We start from the raw sequence: 17,648 nt of genomic DNA, 5'->3' as shown, positions 1-17,648 counted from the left end.
TTCCAAGGTTTACTGCTTTTTTAGCCTGGAAGGGAATGGTTGATGGACAATGCGTGTTTATTTCGACCAGTAGGGACTGCATGTATCTAATGCTTAGGAAAATGCTCGATCACAATCTTTCAATCACAGGATTGAGCTGAAAGCAATTGCATCCACAGATAGAGAGAACATAGATGATCAAGAAGTAATAACTAACTAGATGTTCCGCGTGGCTGTCGGGTCTCCGTGTTGGCCCAAGCTCCTTGTTGACGGCACGGAAAGTTGGGACAACTCCTGGAGCGACTTTGTCCGCGGACTGAACCCCCGACGTCGAATAATTGAATCCCCCGCCACCATAACGCGTCCCTTCTGGATGTCGATGCCATATCTAGATTGTTAGCGGGCCTTGATTCTTCTCTGTCTTCTGTCTACTGGAGCAAAGGCGCGGCGGCATCTCACCCCACGCGTTTGCCGCCTCTGCCACCCTGTCCCAATCGCAAACACCCCCGATCTATCCTTCGATCTTGTCGCTATGGCGGAAGCCACTCTTCACAATGTTCCGATTGTCATAGACAACGGGAGCGGTACGATACGCGCAGGCTTCGCAGGAGAAGAAATCCCGTCATGTTACTTCCCCTCCTTTGTCGGGCGACCGAAACACCCGCGCGTGATGGCGGGTGGTCTGGAAGGAGACGTGTTTATCGGACAGCGGGCGCAAGAACTACGGGGTCTCTTGAAGATTCGATATCCGTTGGAGCATGGAATTGTTACGGACTGGGATGATATGGAAAAAATATGGCATCATGTTTACGAGAGCGAATTGAAGACGCTTCCCGAAGAGCATCCGGTTCTCCTGACCGAGCCGCCGTTGAACCCCCGCAAGAACCGCGACATCGCCGCCCAGATTATGTTCGAAACATTCAATATCCCCGCCTTATACACGTCGATCCAAGCCGTGCTGTCTCTGTACGCTTCTGGGCGGACAACGGGCGTCGTTTTGGACTCAGGAGACGGAGTCTCGCATGCAGTGCCGGTGTACGAGGGTTTCGCCGTACCAAACAGTATACGGCGAATAGACGTGGCAGGTCGAGACGTGACTGAGCAGATGCAACTGCTGCTGCGGAAGAACGGCCACGTCCTGCACACAAGCGCAGAGAAGGAGGTCGTGCGGCAGATCAAGGAGAAGGTGTGCTACGTGTCATTGGATCCAAAGCGGGAGGAGAAAGACTGGATGAACAGCTACCACAAATCGGAATCTAAGACGGTAGATTATGTTCTTCCCGACGGCCACAAAATCAAGGTACGTTTTGGGAAGATGGGCTTTTCTTAGTAAAGGGAGAGTGGCCAGAGCTAATACCATTATAGATTGGCCAAGAACGTTATCGCGCTCCTGAGATCCTCTTCGACCCAGAGATCATTGGCCTCGAGTATCCCGGTGTCCACCAGATTGTGCAGGATGCTATTGCCCGCACGGACTTGGATCTCCGCAAGTCGCTGTACCTGAATATCGTCCTCTCTGGCGGTTCGACTCTATGTAAGAATTTCCCAGATCGTCTGATGCGCGAAATCAAGAGACTCGCCGTCGAGGACATGAAGATCAGAATTTCTGCACCTGCAGAACGAAAGTACACTACCTGGATTGGAGGAGGTATCCTGGCGGGATTGAATACATTCAGAAAGGTAAGATAAGCCCCTATATCGTGTACCTCGCAAGTCACCTTCGAGGGCGTCTGCTAATATATCTTTTATCTAGATGTGGGTCAGCGCGGATGAATGGCACGAGGATCCTGAGGTGATCCACAGGAAATTCGCTTAATGTAGGTCCGGCTTGACCGACTACTGTTTAGGATTAAGCTCTCAGATCCGTAGTCCTCCTTCATGAGGGCCAATATGGACTGTCAAAGCCATGAACCCAAGAGACACGACATGGACAGAGGGCGGCGGGGAGGGTTGCATGGGAGCGGCAATCATCAGGCTTTTGATACCCCTTGAATACTTCTGTTTCACCAATATATTTCTTCAGAAAATGAACACATACAATGAAAAACTAGATAGCAAATACGTGCGACGTTCGAGTCGATTTCACTTTCCCATTTTAGGTCAAGACTCGCGACGCTTTGTGGTTTATAACCTTTTTTTTAGGGGAGGGGGGAAGTCGAACTCAGCCCTTCAGCCCTTCAGCCTCTTCACGATGCGGTGTGGCACTGTGACTGTGGCCACAATACTCAAGCGATGTTGCCCCTGTCTATGGTATGATCTTCGACACCGAGTGTTGTTGTTTACGATCTAATAAACTAGTCATATTCGGCTGTTCTAGACTCATGAAAGTTAACACCCGAGCGGAAAGGGCCCTAGATCTTTCCGTGGTTCTCTACTCTAAATACGAACAGGCAGGCATATCGCATATCACGTCGAATCATACATACCCTTATCATAATAATATCGCCCTGTTAAGATTTTGAGTACCGCACTAACTACCAAGTTTGCTATTATTTCAACCTCCATCATTGCGAATTGAACCCCTGAACCAGACTATGAGGCAATAGCCTCGTGAAGGGTGACGACTCCTACGGCTCCATTCTCAGGCTGCTGAAGTTTAAACGGTTTCACCCTCGTAATTCTGCAGGAATTTGCTGCAAACACGGGTCCTGTACGCTTCATGCAGATACATGTATCTACAGTACATACATATATTTGTGTAGTAGTAAGATTGATTGAGGCAATAGTCAAACTAGTTAACTATGTATATGGCATTGTATAACGATTATGCCAGTGCTAAGCATTCCACAAGACACGCACAATTCAATAGTGGCGTCCATCTTTGCGGAAGTTTCTGCTGATCTGAATTGAAAATAGAATCTTGCCGAGCAGATACCCAAAGTGTACACTGTACCTAAGAAGTTCCACCTAAGATCGCTCGGCTACTGGGGCCGCCCGGGCACCTGGCAGTCTCCCACACATTCCTAATAGGGACTAGATGAGCCATCTAATATCTAGTAAACTTTTCGCTTTTTGCTGCAGAGTACGCAGTAGATCAACGGATCTCATAGATGACAGCGGGAGCCTGTTCCAGCTCCCAATTTCTGGGTCCTCTTGACAGCGACGACAGGGAAGAAGGACCCAGTTCTATCATGCACTCATTATTATTATTATTATTACTCCGTACTCCGTATTATTCGCCTTTCGAAGTAGATACTACTACTGGCACAACTCAATTATTACCTCGAATAGATTGTGGACCTGTAGGCTAGCAGCTTTGCCCATAACGCGACAGGGTGGGAACGTACCCATTAATACTGGTGCTTGTCTCAAACGGTTCCCTCGCTAAGTCCCACAGGCGGTAGTTATGGCTGAAGCAGTACCACGGGAAGGGCCACAGCCGAGAAGTCAATGCCCACAGGTCCAGGTTATAGAGTTATCTGATAGGTAGCATAACAATTTATGGTGTAATTAGCTGACAGCCGGACAGGACGAGGAACATTGTATGTATGTCTACCCCGGATAACTACCCCATGATATAACAATAATAATGTTGGCTGGTGGCAAGGAGAGACTTGGCAAGTTGGAAGAACCTCGATGAGTATGTATAACTACTAGATAGATAGATAGATAGTTAGTTACTGGACGGGTCCGTCTTCCAGCGGGGAATACGTACTCCGTATTTACCTAGGGAACTATTCTCGATCCTTCTCCAGCCATATCACTTTCCGAGAAGAAGAACCATCTAAATAGATACTGAGGACGGGAAATGGTAGTGAGGCCTTTTCTGACCTGCTAAGTCTTCTCCTCGACCAGGTATCTAGATACCATCCAGTCTGCTCGGAAAGTGTTTTGTCGTCGGGCTCGCCACTACTTTCTGACCGGTATACCGTGTTGGCGCTTGGTATAAAGCGTAATTCGATGGACCCGGGAAACACTCGGTCCCCAGCGACTAAATACCCACTGCGGAAAGGCTCCCGGACGCCGCGTCGCTTAATCGACTCCTCCTCTCGTATAACTCGCAATTTGCTCTGGAGCTGGTTCGTATAACTCGCCAGCTGGCTAGGCGCAAACGGGAAGACTACTAGATGCCGGGAGACTTGACTACCGAGACTGGTCGTTATCCTAGTCTCCATGTTAAGCTCAATTAACCTTTCTTCAACTTGACCGACGGGCTGGATCATCTGCTATATACCTTGTTCTTCAGGGGTCTGTAACCTTCAGCAACGGCGCTAATGGACGCTTGCTGGAGAAGCGGCGTGCCGGCTTTTCTGGAAAGTGGACTCTGCCCGTCGTGCCATGTTTCATGCAGTGGATGGTCTCCACGAGGAACACGGCAGAGTGAATTTAAATTATGCATGACAGGACCACCAACTTGCCCCTTAAAGAGAGCCTGATCAGACGGTAAAACCTTGCTATATAGTTAGTATCCATAACGGTATCTTTAAACTTTAGCACCGTTGCGTTGCCACTTGCCGTGTGAGAGCTTTCCCCATCTGGCTGTTTTCCATCAGCTCTGCGTCGCATCATAGAAGCCCCCCCTGGTGTCGGACGAAAGGGCCTCGAAAAAACGGGTGGAGTATAGAGATACATATGTAACAACATCCACCGACCTTGGCTGCTGCCCTCCTGCTTTGTCATGAACCTTTTTTTGACGAACAGTGGCCAGCTGGATATGAACGCTGTCTGATAGAGCCTCGTATACAGCTGCTACTCCATAATTTGCGATCACGATGACTGCAACCGACTTGGACAAGGTCCCGGGGTTGCAACCCCCGCCGGGATATGTTACCAACTTCGACAATCCACCGAATTTGAATAAGTGGATGTATCTCACTGCCGCAGTCTGTCTAAGCTTGTCGATATTTGCGGTGATATTCCGTTTGTTTGTCAAGGCTCGAATCCTGAGGGCGATGCAGCTGGAAGAGTTGATTCTGATCCTCTCGGTGATGGGGCTTATCTCATGGACGGGGATGATGATCAAATCAACGGCCTGGGGACAAGGTGTACACATGTGGAATGTGCCAGAGTCTCATGTGATGCACATCATCGAGGTAAGTGATGACTATTGCCAAAAGAAAACGTGATCCGTACAGAGACGTATATTGACGATTTTTCTGTAGTTCTCAAATCTCATCGAAGTCGTCTACTGCCCCACTATCCTGGGCGCCAAAGTTGCCATGCTACTCCAAATCAAACGCATCTTCGTCGTCGGCAAGAAAGGAACACTATACTGGATGCACGAGGTCATCCTGTGGCTCAACATTCCCACCTATCTTGGTCTCATGCTGAGTTTCATCTTCACCTGCATTCCGCGTAAGAAGATTTGGGATCCATCTGTGCCCGGTCATTGCGCTTCTTCCTCCGCTTCCCTCATTGCGAGTTCCGTATTGAACGTCTTGTCAGACGTGTCTATGTTGGTGCTCCCGGTGGCTGTGATTATGCAGCTACAGTTACCGACGAAGAGTAAAATTGTTCTGAGTATTATTTTCGGGACTAGTGTCTTGTACGGATCGCCCTACTTCATCGATTGGATTAACCTTTCTGACAGTCAATAGGTCCATCGTCTCGAGTGTGATCCGTCTAGTGTACAGTGTTCTGCTCACTCAAACCGAAGACTTCACCTATGCAATCATGCCGGTCGGTCTATGGGCGTAAGTGATCTTATAGCGCTAAGATGATGACGGTATATATACTGATATATATATATATAACTATAGCATTGCTGAAGTTACCTCTGTCACTCTTTCTGGCGCCATTCCGCTACTGCCTGGTTTCGTCAAATTCGTCCGAAACGGAAACGACTCGTCTGGACAGCGATCCGGTGGTGCTTCGCACTGGGGTGCCGGCTACGGGAAGAACTCCAAGATTCAACCCCTCAGCAGCAAGGCCAGCAATTCCCGCTACTACCCCATGGATAGTGAGACGGAAGCTATCGTTCATGCCGACGCACTGAAAGAGGGCGATGCCGTTCCATTAGGTATCATGAAGACAGTTCATGTCCAGGCCACATATGATGGGTGAAAAGGAAGTCTTATATTTCCTTTTTTCGTTATAATGCTCTCTTTCGTACATACACTCTCTCTTCGGTTTTTTAGGGCAGGCACATTTTGTTTTATTTCTGGCAAAAAAAAAGAAGATACCCTATTGAAAGGTTGCATAATGGCTCCCTTGTTATCTAGTTTAATCCTGGCCTCGATTGGAAGAATGGAGTCCGGCGGTCTTGAACCATATTTGTCTTAATTGAAGGACCATGTACCCTACGCCCATGTGGCTAATGAATAGTCTATATATAGCTCAGTTTCATATTCGAGAGTATCCTATACTGCTAACATCATGTGCTGTAGTCCCCATGATAACTAGATCCTCCCCAGACGCGCTTCCCCGTATTAACTAACTAATTAACTCCAACAGCGGCAAAATAAACTTGTAGGTTTTTCTAATTACGGAAGGTATTTTCATCTCTCGGGCACTAATATATGCTTATCTATCCGCTCGTGTGACAGTTTTATTCCTTATTGCTCACTGGTTGTTGGCCGAATCTTCATGTGACGCATAATTGATGAATATGTCTGCGGTCAGGGGAGCAGAGATCAGGCAAATATGTCAATAATGAGTAGGCTTAGCCTTCCTTACAGGGGGAGAAGTGCCTTAAGTCTAATAGTCGAGATGGACCCTTGATGTTGGTAGGGGAGACTTGTATCAAGAATAGTGTTCTCCAAGTTATGGCTAAGTAGGCTTCTTGGTCTCACACAGGTGATGTCTCGGGAACTGGTTCTAATACTAATTTTCTTCGCTGACATACAATGTTGAATCTCTCGTGGTCTTCAACGCCACTAAAACTATCAGTTTTGAAATAACAGCTGATAGATACACCCGAGTGAATATTGATATTACCTAAATAGGAAACAAAGCAAATACGCGTTATTATAACATGAACGGGACCACACAAAAAGAAAGAGTTACTTGAGAAGCAAAATTATCTCACGCGTGTGAAGGAGATATCTCCATGAAATAGGAATCAAAAGGTCTCCTACATTTCCCCCGTGACCGTCATGACAAAGACATCAACTACGATTCACACCAACATCACTCGCAATATCCCAACTTCTCAGGAACCTCCACCTGCCCCTATCCTTCCATCCTTTCTCCTTCCACTCATTCGCGGTATTCGGATATACATCTATCACGCCCAGCAGACTTGCGTCGTGTGCGAGTACAATAAACACGTCATCTGCAGCATCGAACTCCTGCAGATGAGCGATACTCTGCGTCGCAGCGGCCACATTGTCCGCGACGCTGGACCCGTCTTCATTCACGCGAATGCGGTAGAAGGGCTCTGTGCGATATCGCTCAGGATGTGGATGGAGGTACTCAAAGATGTGGCCTGGGCAGGGCGTCGATTGCGAGGAGTAGGGATTAGGGATGATGCTATCCGGTAATGGAACATGGGCAGAAGGTCTGAACTGGCCGCCATGGTGGCATGTATCAGCGCCCATGAGGATGAAGGTGTCTTTGCCTGAGGACGAGGTAGTCCGCGCAAGACCGCACATGTGGCCTACGGCATGGCCTGGTACGTCGAGGAGGTAGAATGATCCGTCGCCGAAGTAGTCGTACGCACCGAAGCCGCCGATCCTCAGGTCGAACTTGTCCTGGGTGATTTCGATGAGCTGACGGCCCTCGAAATCGCTCTCGCGGACTGCACCGTTGGGGTCTTTGGGGTAGCCAGGCAGTTTCGCGGCCGGCATACCTGGGCCGACGATTAGGGATGTCGACCCTGGGAAGGTGGATGGGTCGCCGATGTGGTCGAAGTGCCAGTGACTGGGAAGAGTCAATAATTAATCCGAGAGAAGAACTCACGTCTGACAGACGAGATACTGTATTCCGATATCTAGGGCAGATTTACAGAGTAAACAAAAGGGTCAATACAGATGCTACTCACCTCCAGATAATCCCCTCCACATCCTCCAACTTCACGCCATTCTCCCTCAGGATTTGTGCAACATCTTTCTCGACCTCAACCTTAAAAGTGTCCTTTATCCCCTCATACAGCGGCTTGGCGAGGTTCTCCCAATCTTTTCGCACTCCCAGGTCAAACAGCACTTTCCGACCTGAGCGCTGGTTCTCGACGAGAAACGAAAACGCAGGAGCGAGGAGACGATCGAATCCATCTATCCGCGGTTGCAGCAATCGGTCTGAAGGCGCATTGATTTTAGACGTGCTGTCGATGATGCTGACCTGGACAGTGTGCGGGGAAGCGGGGAAGTTGAGATTGGAAGAGGGCATTGGGTGCTGATCGATATATAGAGTATCAGAAAGACAAAGTTTACTGAGGCGGTGTTGATCAAAACCTCCTGTCTGCTGCAGCTGTCAGAAAAGGTATATGTTGGGTTATTCAGCAACTGTTCTTCTGACAAAGCAATAATGATGAAAGTTAATTAATAGTGGGTGATATTCGTGATCTATGTATACCGGAAAACCCCGCCAACTTAGGGTCTGTTCTAGAATAGTAAGCTAGAGTGAGAAGTGGTAGATTGGTAATCTTAGCTGATGATGGCGTTCCGACAAGCGTGAGAATCCGTATAGATAGGGATCGGGGGGAAATGCCGACGGGTGACATCATGTCTTTGCTGCAGTCGATTATATACACGTGGATCAGCTGTTGACTATCTATACTGGATTTCTGACATACATAGTGGTTGACTTGATGAGAGTCAAACATACTCTTATTTTCTACACGTGGTACTGCATTTACTTGGAGCCAGATATAGATTTGCGCTTAATAGGCGCACTTATCTTGTATAACATGAGTCGATGTTTGGCGTACAGAGTCCATTTCAATTTGTTTGAGAATCGCCTCAATCACGCCGTTCTATCAAGTGTCGACCATTATCCGGTCACTTGTAACCCAGCAGTTTCCACCAGTTCTCACCATAGCTCTCATTCCGCCCCAAGACGCTGTATGAGACCATAACCATCATATCTAGACCTGCGGCTAGTATATCGGTGCCTCTATCGGGGAGACATTTTCAACAATCAAGACCTTCGAGTAACGGGGAGCTCATTGCAACTGCGATATTGAGCAAGACCTGCGCTGCTTTTGGATCTGGTCAGTCATGTAGAGAGTCTTTCAGGAGCTATGCCCGTGCCTCTTTTGATAATTAGATGACCCGATTCCTTATTTTCCATAACTTTCATTAAGATGCAAAGACAAAGAGGACATTCCCATACATTCAACTCGCTGGCGCTGAAAAAGGTCATGCCCGACAAGCTCACCGTCAGGATACTTTCAAAGACCGCGGTAGATCTTGCAGCACCAATCGTCCAGCAACGAGTGGAATCCTTCTCTTGACCAGAGCAGGATCATGTGGGAAGTAATGCGCGCACATGGTAACCCTTGAAGGTCCTGTCAGGATGGCGAATGGTAATAGTTAATGTCCCAGGTCTATCTATAGTTACCGAAAACATGATTCGACTAAGATTATTGTCCCCGTGCCAGTAGCAAGAAATCTCAGTATATGTCTTAGAAGAAAATATTAAATCCGCGAGCATGTCTGTTGGTAACATCAAGTAATCAAGACAGTAGCATATATAACTAGAGCGCAGTAGATCGTAATAGTAATGCTGATATTCAAGTGTATATCCGGAAGTGTTAAACTGCAAATTCAAATCCACCTCCTGTTTTCTTTACGGTTATACCTAGAGTTCCATTCTTGATGCTATTTGTTAAGCACGATTATTGTATAATAATAGTCCCTAGATCAGAAGTTACTACATAGTAGGCCGACAGAGTGCATATACATGCACATGCATATAACCTACGTATTAGTTATCTATCTAAAAACACACCCTCAAATCTCTTAGTAATTATTATACTACTTATCCCTATTTCTTTATTTAACTACCATACTTTGCTTTGCTTACTTCATCCCCCAAATTATTATAATTATTATTATCCCGCGTCCTCCTCCACAGAGCCAAAGACCCCACTACTACGCCTTATGGATACTATAATTAATTAATTATTACCTACCCTCGCTCCCGGTCCCGCTCACCGAAACTCATTTTTCATTAATTCTCCTTCTTTCTTCCTATTTTTCCTCACCGGTGGGACTACTAACTACTACTCAGCCTTAGATCAGATTATCAGATATTATTAAATTTGAACTTTTTTTTTTTTTTTTTTTTTTTTTTCTTTTCACGGCTACCTTCGGCGCACGGCTAGAGTAAGTAAGTACAGTATCTAGCGTCGTCAAGGACCGGTTTAGTAGTAGTCTGGATTTTCAATTTTTGACTCACTCGACTCGGCTTAACTAATAATTCAGCTTGAAGTAGACTACTTTTTTCTCCTAGTATTTTTTTTTTTTCGCCCGACCTAATCGACATTGCCACTGCCCCTGCCACTGCCACATTTACATCACGAGACCAGAAAAAAAAAAAAAAAGAAAAGGCAAAAAAGAAAAAGAAAGTAAAAAGCACTTATAACATAGTCTATAGTCTATTTTCTAAAACTACTATGTATAGATGTAGACTATACATAGTAAGCAGGTACTCTAACTAACATGCCTAGAGCCTTCTATGTGGCGAAGGAAGCGGCTATGTTGTGATTTTCCCTTTTTTTTTTTTTTTTCTACCCCTGCGACGTCACGGTTCCTGTGGTTGCCAAGGCTATGCGATCAATTCCTGGGGAAGAAGGCGGTGGGTGGGGATTTCGGCAGAATATATACATGTACTTGGGAAAACAATAGGACGACAGCTTTACTTGGCTGTGCTACGCAGAAGCTTGTTGTAGAGGGATGATTACTTCTTGTTGTATTAATTGCCTCGATGAGGTCTGTCTGACTAAATTACATCATGTAGCTAGCTAAGGTAAAAGCTGTTTCCTATTCCTAATTCCCATGGCGTCTCCCGTGCACTGCACGAGCATAGACAGCCGAAGAGCAAAACGCCAGTGGCCTGCGGCTCACTCAATATGCTGAAACCATGCCAGGAAGAATCCACGGCATCGATCGCGAAAGGGGTATCGATCTCGACGCATCGAGAGAGCAATTCAACGGATTGGAGAATCGCGTGCGCTGGAAAACAGCTGAAAAGCACTTTTTGTTCCAGGGGCTCGCCCTATTTCCGTTCCGTAGTTCAATATTTGCGCCGTGGGTGATCGAAGAACGATCGAGCATGCCGAAATGAAGGTCGATAGATAAAAAAAAGCAAGAACTTTTGGGTTGACTTGGTCTCATGGTCTCGTTACTGTATGTAGGCTTTTTTGTCTTTTTTTTGTTTTGTTTGTTGGTTGGTTGGTTGGTATGGTGGCAAGGGTGATATCAGACCGTCTAGGCCATGCCCTTGATCTTGCCCCAGCCCTTACGGGCCTTTTCCCTGGCCCAGTCGGCGGCCGACTCGGTGCTGGACGTGGTGCTGGACGACTGCTTGCGCGTGAGGCTGTAGCTGTCGTTTTCTGAAGAGATCATGTTGCCGGCACCGCCACGGCCGACGTGGAAGACGGGTGCCATTTCCTTCTCGCGGCGCAAGTCGCGCTCGAGCTCCTCGTCGAAGCTGAAGATGGCGCGCTCCGAGCTGTGGTGGACGTTGCCGGCACCGCCACGACCGGATGTGAAGGCGCCGTGGGTGCGCGAGTCGAGACGAGTCAACGAGGGCGGACCCATGGCGGTGCGTGAGTCGGTGGTGCGCGTGTTCTTCAAGCTGATGACATTGCCAGCGCCTCCTCGTGATGTGTGCAGAGCCGGACGGCTGTTGTGTGGCACCGAGGGGTGAGGCTCAACGACGCGGTAATGTGACGAGATGGGCATGGTGATATGTGCGGTGGTTGTGTTTTCGAGGTCAAAAAAGGGAAAATCACGCGTGCGTATGACCGCTGGAAAAAATGAGTTCTGGTATAGAACTATATGTGGTTGTTGTAGTCGTAGCCGCTGCAAGCCAAGAGTGCAAGCAAAGAGCGGAGATCAAGTAGTAGGATTCCCTGAGAGTAGATTGAACGAGGGATTGAAGCGAGAGGAAAAAAAAAACGCAGACAAAAGAGTCAGAGAGGATCAGTAGTAGTAGTCACGGCGGGTTTTGTTCACGATGTGGTTCAGTATCCATCGTCGTGGCAGGGCGGTGGGGAAGCTCTTATATGGATGTATCGAGCGGACCGTGGGCGAGGCAGAGACCGAGACAGAGGGCATGACTCCCCTGGGCGCTGTGTCTGGGCCGATTGCACCATCTGGCGGGGCGCATTCTTTGTTTCCCAGACTCATCTGATTCTGCGATTCTCCGTCCCAGGGTCAGCCGAGGCGGAAAGTGGACCTGGGCAAGATCCAGGAAGCCGCTGGAAGGCGCGAAGGTTTTGCTGGTCGCGACGGCGTCTGGGGATGATTTTTGCGGTGGTGGTAGTGCTGGTAGTGCTGGTTGCGCTGCTGGTGCTTAGGGCGGCGGGCGGTTTCTCGCTGGTTGCAGCTGACCGCCTTCTGTTTGCAGCCCAAAGTCACGCCGCTAGAAACAGATCCCAGTCAGCTGATCCATCACGGCGGCAGTGGATCCCCACGTAACAGAAACTGCAGGCGCGGCCAATCACAGGCAGGCAGCGGCTCCAAACGGTTTCCTAGGGGTAATGGAAACTGTGTCTGCGAATACTTTGGGGCACGCGAGGAAGGCACGATGCACAAAAAACAACGCAAGGCGATGATCAATCATGGTTGATGCTGGATGCTCCTGGATGCTGCAGCTCTTCTCCTCACCGCATGGATGAGACAGACGGTATAGTCTACTTGGAATCCTCTACACATCAACTGTACTAGTTACTGGAGTATCTATCCGTACTCTGATCAACTCGGATCAATAAGAATTCAACAATGTATGCTGGCCGCATGGGAACCTCCCGAGACAGGGCCAAACGGTCGAGACCAGCAGACCATAACCCTAACAGCAGCCCCATGTAGATCAAGGACCTTGTATAGCCCCCCATCACATCATCGGTGCTGCATTCCCGTCTGCCCCTGGGTGACAGGGCGACACGTCAGGAAACGCCATCGCACGTCAAAATCGCACAGTACTTAGTCATGGCCTCTACCTTGAGGACAGCGTCGATGGTGCAAGATGGTGCAAGAAGGTCGAGGAAGACGACAAGCAGCTTTCCTTCTGCCTCATCCGGCCGGGCCGGTCACTGACTAACTAACGAACAGTAATAATGATGATGCTGATGCTGATGGTGATTGTGATGCTGATGGTGATCCATATCCGGACTATGCCATCGAGTACTAATACGTGCTATTCTAGACTTCTACTACTACTACTCCGTATACTCCGTACTCCAGTGACTTACGCCATAGGTCTGAAGGCGTCCATCCTTGGCGGCAGTCCCTGGCGATCCGATCTAGTCGAAATGACTGCCCATGCCAATCGGATATAGACTCTCTACCATGAGCACTGCGCAACGGCCCTCGACGAGTCCATCTGCCTTGGACTTGATGGCCCATCTGATTCTGTCCACTCTTGCTGGGTTTACGTGGCATGCCAGCCGGTCAACAGAGATTTCTTTTCCTCTGGGTCTTTCCCCACAAAGATCCGCGTGCTGGCGGCATCGCTGGCAACTGGTCCTTCTGCTCCATATCCACCGGCTAACAAGTTAATTCACTAATAGTAAAGTAGCTAGTGAACTAAGAATAAACCCGGGCTTAGTCAACTGACCGGCTTCGCCCTGTTTTTTTTTTTTTTTTCTCTTTCAAGAAAATTCTTCTTCATTCTTCTTTTCCGTCCTCGGACAAAACTTTCAGCGGGCCTTTTTTTCACCCCGTGACTCAGAAAAAGCCCATCCGGGAGGATTCTTCAGCCAAAAAAGACGACCAGTGGTTTTCACTACTGGCTGGACTGGCTGAACCGCTAATGCGTCTCATTTCCCCGGATTTTCTCCCCCACAACTTCTTCTGCAGCGCCTCTCCTCACCGTTCCTCTGTTACCCCGGTAGATTTACCCCTCGCTGTCATTCTCATTACTACTACGTATATTCTACAGTATCCTCCCGAGCGAATGTTACATCCGGCGCAACCAGCCGTCTTGGAAGGTGGTCGCGCGCGCGTGCTCTGTCGTCATAACGTCGTCTCGTATCTAGGTAGTAGGTACAGTCCGCCGGATCCAGCAGTAGTCACTCGACCAGACAGCCACAGCTCAACCCCGCAAAAAAAGGACAAATTACTCGAACAAATTCCTCTAATCCAAACTGGACACACAAAAAAGGGAACAGAACTGAAATCCCTTAATTAATTCACGCCCCATCATACGACTGGTGGGGGCACCGTATTTGGTATTTCGCTACTATGTACATACTACATACTACGGAGTCCTCCGCGTAGTAGTAGTCCGTACTTAGCAGGTAGTAGTATGTATGCTATGTAGTTAGTATGTACTATGTACTATGTACACGCCGGACACCCCCGCATTTCTCCCCAAGTGGACCGTGGACAATGATTAATCTGTCTCCCTTGCGGTATTATTTCTCAGTCGCGGGATCGGTACTTAGTAAGTACTACTACTCTCTAACTAACTCAATCGTTCTAGGGAAGAACCCCACCAGCCAGAATGCCAGATACGTACGGAGAAGTGCATCAAAAATGACTGCCAACGCTAGTAATCATGCTAGTATGCAAATTACACCCCTATCCCCGAGGAAACACCAGATTATTGGGCCTCGCCCTCTTTCAATAAGGATCTTGCTTCTGTTATTAAATAAATATATAACTTATCGCTCCAGAATATCTCTGTACTTAATATAATATATCATTAAGCCGAAAAAGAAAAAGCAATATGGGAAGAATGCGGGCAAATTAAGGGGGCTATTTTGGTATACAAAAGCTTTTACAAATCTAGTCCTTTATCCCTAAAGTAGTTTAGATAGACAAGATAATTTCCTAAAGATCTCTAGAATTGAAAATATATAATTAATAATACAATGGTATTAATCCTATCATTACTAGCGTTGGCAGTCATTTCTGATGCACTTCTCCGTAGTCTTCGCCTCGGTCAAGCCTCAAGGGGAGAGGAGAGGAGGGGAGAGGAGAGGAGAGAACAGATGACCCATCCATCCAGCAGGCTAGCCAATTTACTACTAAGTTACTAACCAACTACTACTAGTTAGTATTATGTATTATGTATTATTATGATTCCTCCCTATTATTATTATTATTTCACCGCCCCGCGACGAACAATAACCAGAAAGTCGATCTTTATTATTATTCCAAATAACTACATAGTTACTACGTAGTCTAATCCAATCTAAATATCAGATCAGATCAGATCAGCTTCTAGAAGAACCCAAGATGGTCAGTCAGGACTCAGTAGTTAGACATTATTATTATTATTATTATTAATCCCATCAGTGCGTGATCCAGAGGAGGTCCAAGAGAGGACATAGTTATTTTAGAGCAGTTGAGTCTTACTAACTAACTGACTAGATTCTAGAATAATAATAATAATAACTATAACTATAACTGACTGAACTAGTTAGTTAGTAGTCACTACGTGATGTCTAAGTTGGTTAGATAGTTACTACTCTATAGGCATTGGCATTGGGAAGGGAGGCGGAGTGCCTCTCTCTCCCTCTCTCTAGATACCCCTGAGTAAATTTATGATTATGATTATGATTATTATTATTAGTTGCTGCTTGCCTCAGCTTCATCTCAGGAGTCAGGAGCCTGGATGACGTTTGCGGGAATTATCACTGCTGGATGGCTTCAAGCTCTCTCCTATCCATAACATGTCTAACATGTCTAACGTGTCCTCATCAGCTTGGGTAGTTATATACTGTAACTACTCTAGAATAGGTAGAACACTACTGAACACTGAATATTGCATTTAACACATTTACTTCTCTTCGATTCCCATTTCTTCCTCATTCAGTAGTACGCAGTGGTTGGCCATCATGTAGCTGTGTTCTCCCAGCCCAAGTTCCAGACTGTACACATCTCGAAGCAAACCCGCCTCGCCTCATGCTTCGTCTCTCCCACTCTAGCCTCCGGACTCCTGAAACAAAATAAATCGCGCATCAAGCACAGACTCCCGGTCTTCCCGGCTCGCAACATGTAACAATTGACACATACAATAATCATCATAATAACACAGGACAAGTGACTATCCGTCTCAGTTTACGTCCTACGTCAGGCCGCATTTCTGCAGAGCCGAGACTACGGCCAATGGAGGAAACGTTGAACCGGGGACAATGAACATTACTTCTGCTAACCCTCCAGGCAATCCAGAGACGAACCTCCTCTATCTCTAAACGAGACGAAATCACTAACGCTATAAATGATATCGAGACCCCACGATGAAGTGCCCTTCCGAAAAAACAACGACAACACTAAGTACAGACAACGAAAAGAACATTCGCAAAAACCAACAAGGCTCCCCAACGCACCATGTACCTCCAAGGATGGACACTCTCGAAATCACTACATCGAATGCAGGATTCCCGCTCAACGCGGGCCCCGGTACCAAAGATCCGCTGGGTCACCTAGACATTCACCCACAGGAACCACTGTCGTCGACAATGTCAGTAATAGAAACAACATATGGGACAGAACAATACGTGACAACAAAAGGAAACACATACTCCTTAATCCCCTGGCAGACACCTCATCAATCATCGCCTGCACGAGAACCTCAACGGTCCACTGGCGTACATCATGCGCCAACGAAATCGTGCCCCCAGCATTCAACTGATCTCTGAACCTCACCAGACTGTTCTGGATAGCAGCAGGGTTGTCATTCTCGTAGTCTTTCGTATCGATACTGGCACCAATGACATGATACCCCAACTGCCCCATGGCCGCCAACACTGCCCCATCCACAGCCAGGAACGGCGGTCTCATATACGTCGGGATTCGGCCGATGATCTGCATAAACGCACCCTCAAGGGCCAACATCTGATCTATAATAGCATTATAGTCGAGTCCTGCAAGAGATGGATGACTCCAGCTGTCGTCAACATCAGTCAGCACTTCCGTTCTTCAAAGAAAAAAAAAAAAACCAAAAGAAGAGAACGTCAGTTCCCATACGTATGAGACCCGATCTGATGCCCCTCCGCAATCGCACGCTGCACTACACCCGCATTGGCATGAATATTCCCTGTACTCTGCCCATTCACAAAGAATGTAGCCCTCGCGCCCCTGGACCTCAAAGTATCCAGCACCTTGGGCGTGAAGACATGCGGGCCATCATCGAACGTCAGGGCAATGGTGCCGGGGATGCTGCATCTTTCGATATACACACCAAACGGTACAGGGCTGCGCTTGGTGAGCGTTTGGTTCTGGTCATCAAGAGTCGGGCTGGCTAGGGAGAGTGGCGAGAATGCCAAGGTGATGAGGGTTGCGATGCGTATGATCGACATGAAGGGAAGATGGTATATGTTCTGGAAGGTTTATAAGAATGGGAAGTAAAATAGCAAAAAGGTATGCGCAACTGAATCTCGATATAATCTAAGGGAGTGAGTGCATGAAGCATGAAGGAAAAGAAAGAGCAGAGACACTTCGGTCGGGGTGATATATTTCTTGGATTAATGCTCGTGCTTTCCTGAAATTTCGCGTGTTGATGCTTTTGCGGTGGGTTGTTGCTGTTTGATACTGAAATGTCGATGCTTGTTGGCACTCACTCAGGGACAGCTCCTGCCTCTGATGGAACGATGAGATACTGTCCGAAACGGACCC

The 17,648-nt window shown here is 47.6% G+C and overlaps 6 protein-coding genes across 6 annotated transcripts; 2 read left to right on the top strand and 4 right to left on the bottom strand.

The window, feature by feature from the left end:
• The first annotated feature begins 165 nt into the window (after nucleotides 1–165).
• Nucleotides 166–2,277, top strand: C8Q69DRAFT_478102 (actin family). The gene is made up of 3 exons (XM_028631357.1): nucleotides 166–1,279; nucleotides 1,345–1,659; nucleotides 1,733–2,277. The coding sequence occupies exons 1-3, from the start codon at nucleotides 512–514 to the stop codon at nucleotides 1,793–1,795; spliced, it is 1,146 nt and encodes a 381-aa protein (XP_028482331.1). The 5' UTR covers nucleotides 166–511; the 3' UTR covers nucleotides 1,796–2,277.
• Nucleotides 2,278–3,410: 1,133 nt separating this feature from the next.
• On the bottom strand, nucleotides 3,411–5,049 carry C8Q69DRAFT_87416 (hypothetical protein). Its single transcript, XM_028634124.1, has 4 exons — nucleotides 4,435–5,049; nucleotides 4,154–4,369; nucleotides 3,635–4,088; nucleotides 3,411–3,572 (listed from the first exon to the last, which is right to left on the bottom strand). Exons 1-3 carry the CDS (start codon nucleotides 4,597–4,599, stop codon nucleotides 3,654–3,656), a joined length of 816 nt encoding a protein of 271 aa, XP_028482330.1. The 5' UTR covers nucleotides 4,600–5,049; the 3' UTR covers nucleotides 3,411–3,572; nucleotides 3,635–3,653.
• Nucleotides 4,692–5,982, top strand: C8Q69DRAFT_447366 (hypothetical protein; the record flags this gene model as incomplete). Its single annotated transcript, XM_028629204.1, has 4 exons — nucleotides 4,692–5,012; nucleotides 5,082–5,464; nucleotides 5,517–5,612; nucleotides 5,679–5,982. 4 exons carry the CDS (start codon nucleotides 4,692–4,694, stop codon nucleotides 5,980–5,982), a joined length of 1,104 nt encoding a protein of 367 aa, XP_028482329.1.
• Nucleotides 5,983–6,699: 717 nt separating this feature from the next.
• C8Q69DRAFT_437202 (beta-lactamase-like protein) lies at nucleotides 6,700–8,556 on the bottom strand. Its single transcript, XM_028628575.1, has 2 exons — nucleotides 7,901–8,556; nucleotides 6,700–7,779 (listed from the first exon to the last, which is right to left on the bottom strand). The coding sequence occupies exons 1-2, from the start codon at nucleotides 8,242–8,244 to the stop codon at nucleotides 7,026–7,028; spliced, it is 1,098 nt and encodes a 365-aa protein (XP_028482328.1). The 5' UTR covers nucleotides 8,245–8,556; the 3' UTR covers nucleotides 6,700–7,025.
• A 2,330-nt stretch (nucleotides 8,557–10,886) lies between these two features.
• C8Q69DRAFT_87361 (hypothetical protein) lies at nucleotides 10,887–11,928 on the bottom strand. The gene is made up of 2 exons (XM_028634123.1): nucleotides 11,207–11,928; nucleotides 10,887–10,933 (listed from the first exon to the last, which is right to left on the bottom strand). Exon 1 carries the CDS (start codon nucleotides 11,763–11,765, stop codon nucleotides 11,289–11,291), a length of 477 nt encoding a protein of 158 aa, XP_028482327.1. The 5' UTR covers nucleotides 11,766–11,928; the 3' UTR covers nucleotides 10,887–10,933; nucleotides 11,207–11,288.
• A 4,490-nt stretch (nucleotides 11,929–16,418) lies between these two features.
• C8Q69DRAFT_509803 (polysaccharide deacetylase family protein) lies at nucleotides 16,419–17,332 on the bottom strand (the record flags this gene model as incomplete). The annotated part of the gene is made up of 3 exons (XM_028633134.1): nucleotides 16,419–16,480; nucleotides 16,556–16,920; nucleotides 17,001–17,332. The coding sequence occupies 3 exons, from the start codon at nucleotides 17,330–17,332 to the stop codon at nucleotides 16,419–16,421; spliced, it is 759 nt and encodes a 252-aa protein (XP_028482326.1).
• Between the last annotated feature and the right edge of the window lie 316 nt (nucleotides 17,333–17,648).

The sequence above is a fragment of the Paecilomyces variotii genome (genome assembly GCF_004022145.1).
Source record: "Paecilomyces variotii strain CBS 101075 chromosome Unknown C8Q69scaffold_12, whole genome shotgun sequence".
NCBI lineage: Eukaryota > Fungi > Ascomycota > Eurotiomycetes > Eurotiales > Thermoascaceae > Paecilomyces > Paecilomyces variotii.
Note: the sequence above shows the minus strand (reverse complement) of the source record. Positions and strands in the feature narration are given on the sequence as shown.

What these genes read in the sequence shown, in the direction of transcription:
- C8Q69DRAFT_87416 (XM_028634124.1), bottom strand. Translation starts at nt 4,599, where the DNA reads ATGACAAAGCAGGAGGGCAGCAGCCAAGGTCGGTGGATGTTGTTACAT. An exon ending in ATGGGGAAAGCTCTCACACG is followed by an intron (nt 4,370 to 4,434) that starts GCAAGTGGCAAC and finishes CTATATAGCAAG; the next exon opens with GTTTTACCGTCTGATCAGGC. An exon ending in ACAGACCCCTGAAGAACAAG is followed by an intron (nt 4,089 to 4,153) that starts GTATATAGCAGA and finishes CTTAACATGGAG; the next exon opens with ACTAGGATAACGACCAGTCT.
- C8Q69DRAFT_478102 (XM_028631357.1), top strand. Translation starts at nt 512, where the DNA reads ATGGCGGAAGCCACTCTTCACAATGTTCCGATTGTCATAGACAACGGG. An exon ending in CCGACGGCCACAAAATCAAG is followed by an intron (nt 1,280 to 1,344) that starts GTACGTTTTGGG and finishes ATACCATTATAG; the next exon opens with ATTGGCCAAGAACGTTATCG. An exon ending in GATTGAATACATTCAGAAAG is followed by an intron (nt 1,660 to 1,732) that starts GTAAGATAAGCC and finishes TCTTTTATCTAG; the next exon opens with ATGTGGGTCAGCGCGGATGA.
- C8Q69DRAFT_87361 (XM_028634123.1), bottom strand. Translation starts at nt 11,765, where the DNA reads ATGCCCATCTCGTCACATTACCGCGTCGTTGAGCCTCACCCCTCGGTG.
- C8Q69DRAFT_437202 (XM_028628575.1), bottom strand. Translation starts at nt 8,244, where the DNA reads ATGCCCTCTTCCAATCTCAACTTCCCCGCTTCCCCGCACACTGTCCAG. An exon ending in GTGGAGGGGATTATCTGGAG is followed by an intron (nt 7,780 to 7,900) that starts GTGAGTAGCATC and finishes GACTCTTCCCAG; the next exon opens with TCACTGGCACTTCGACCACA.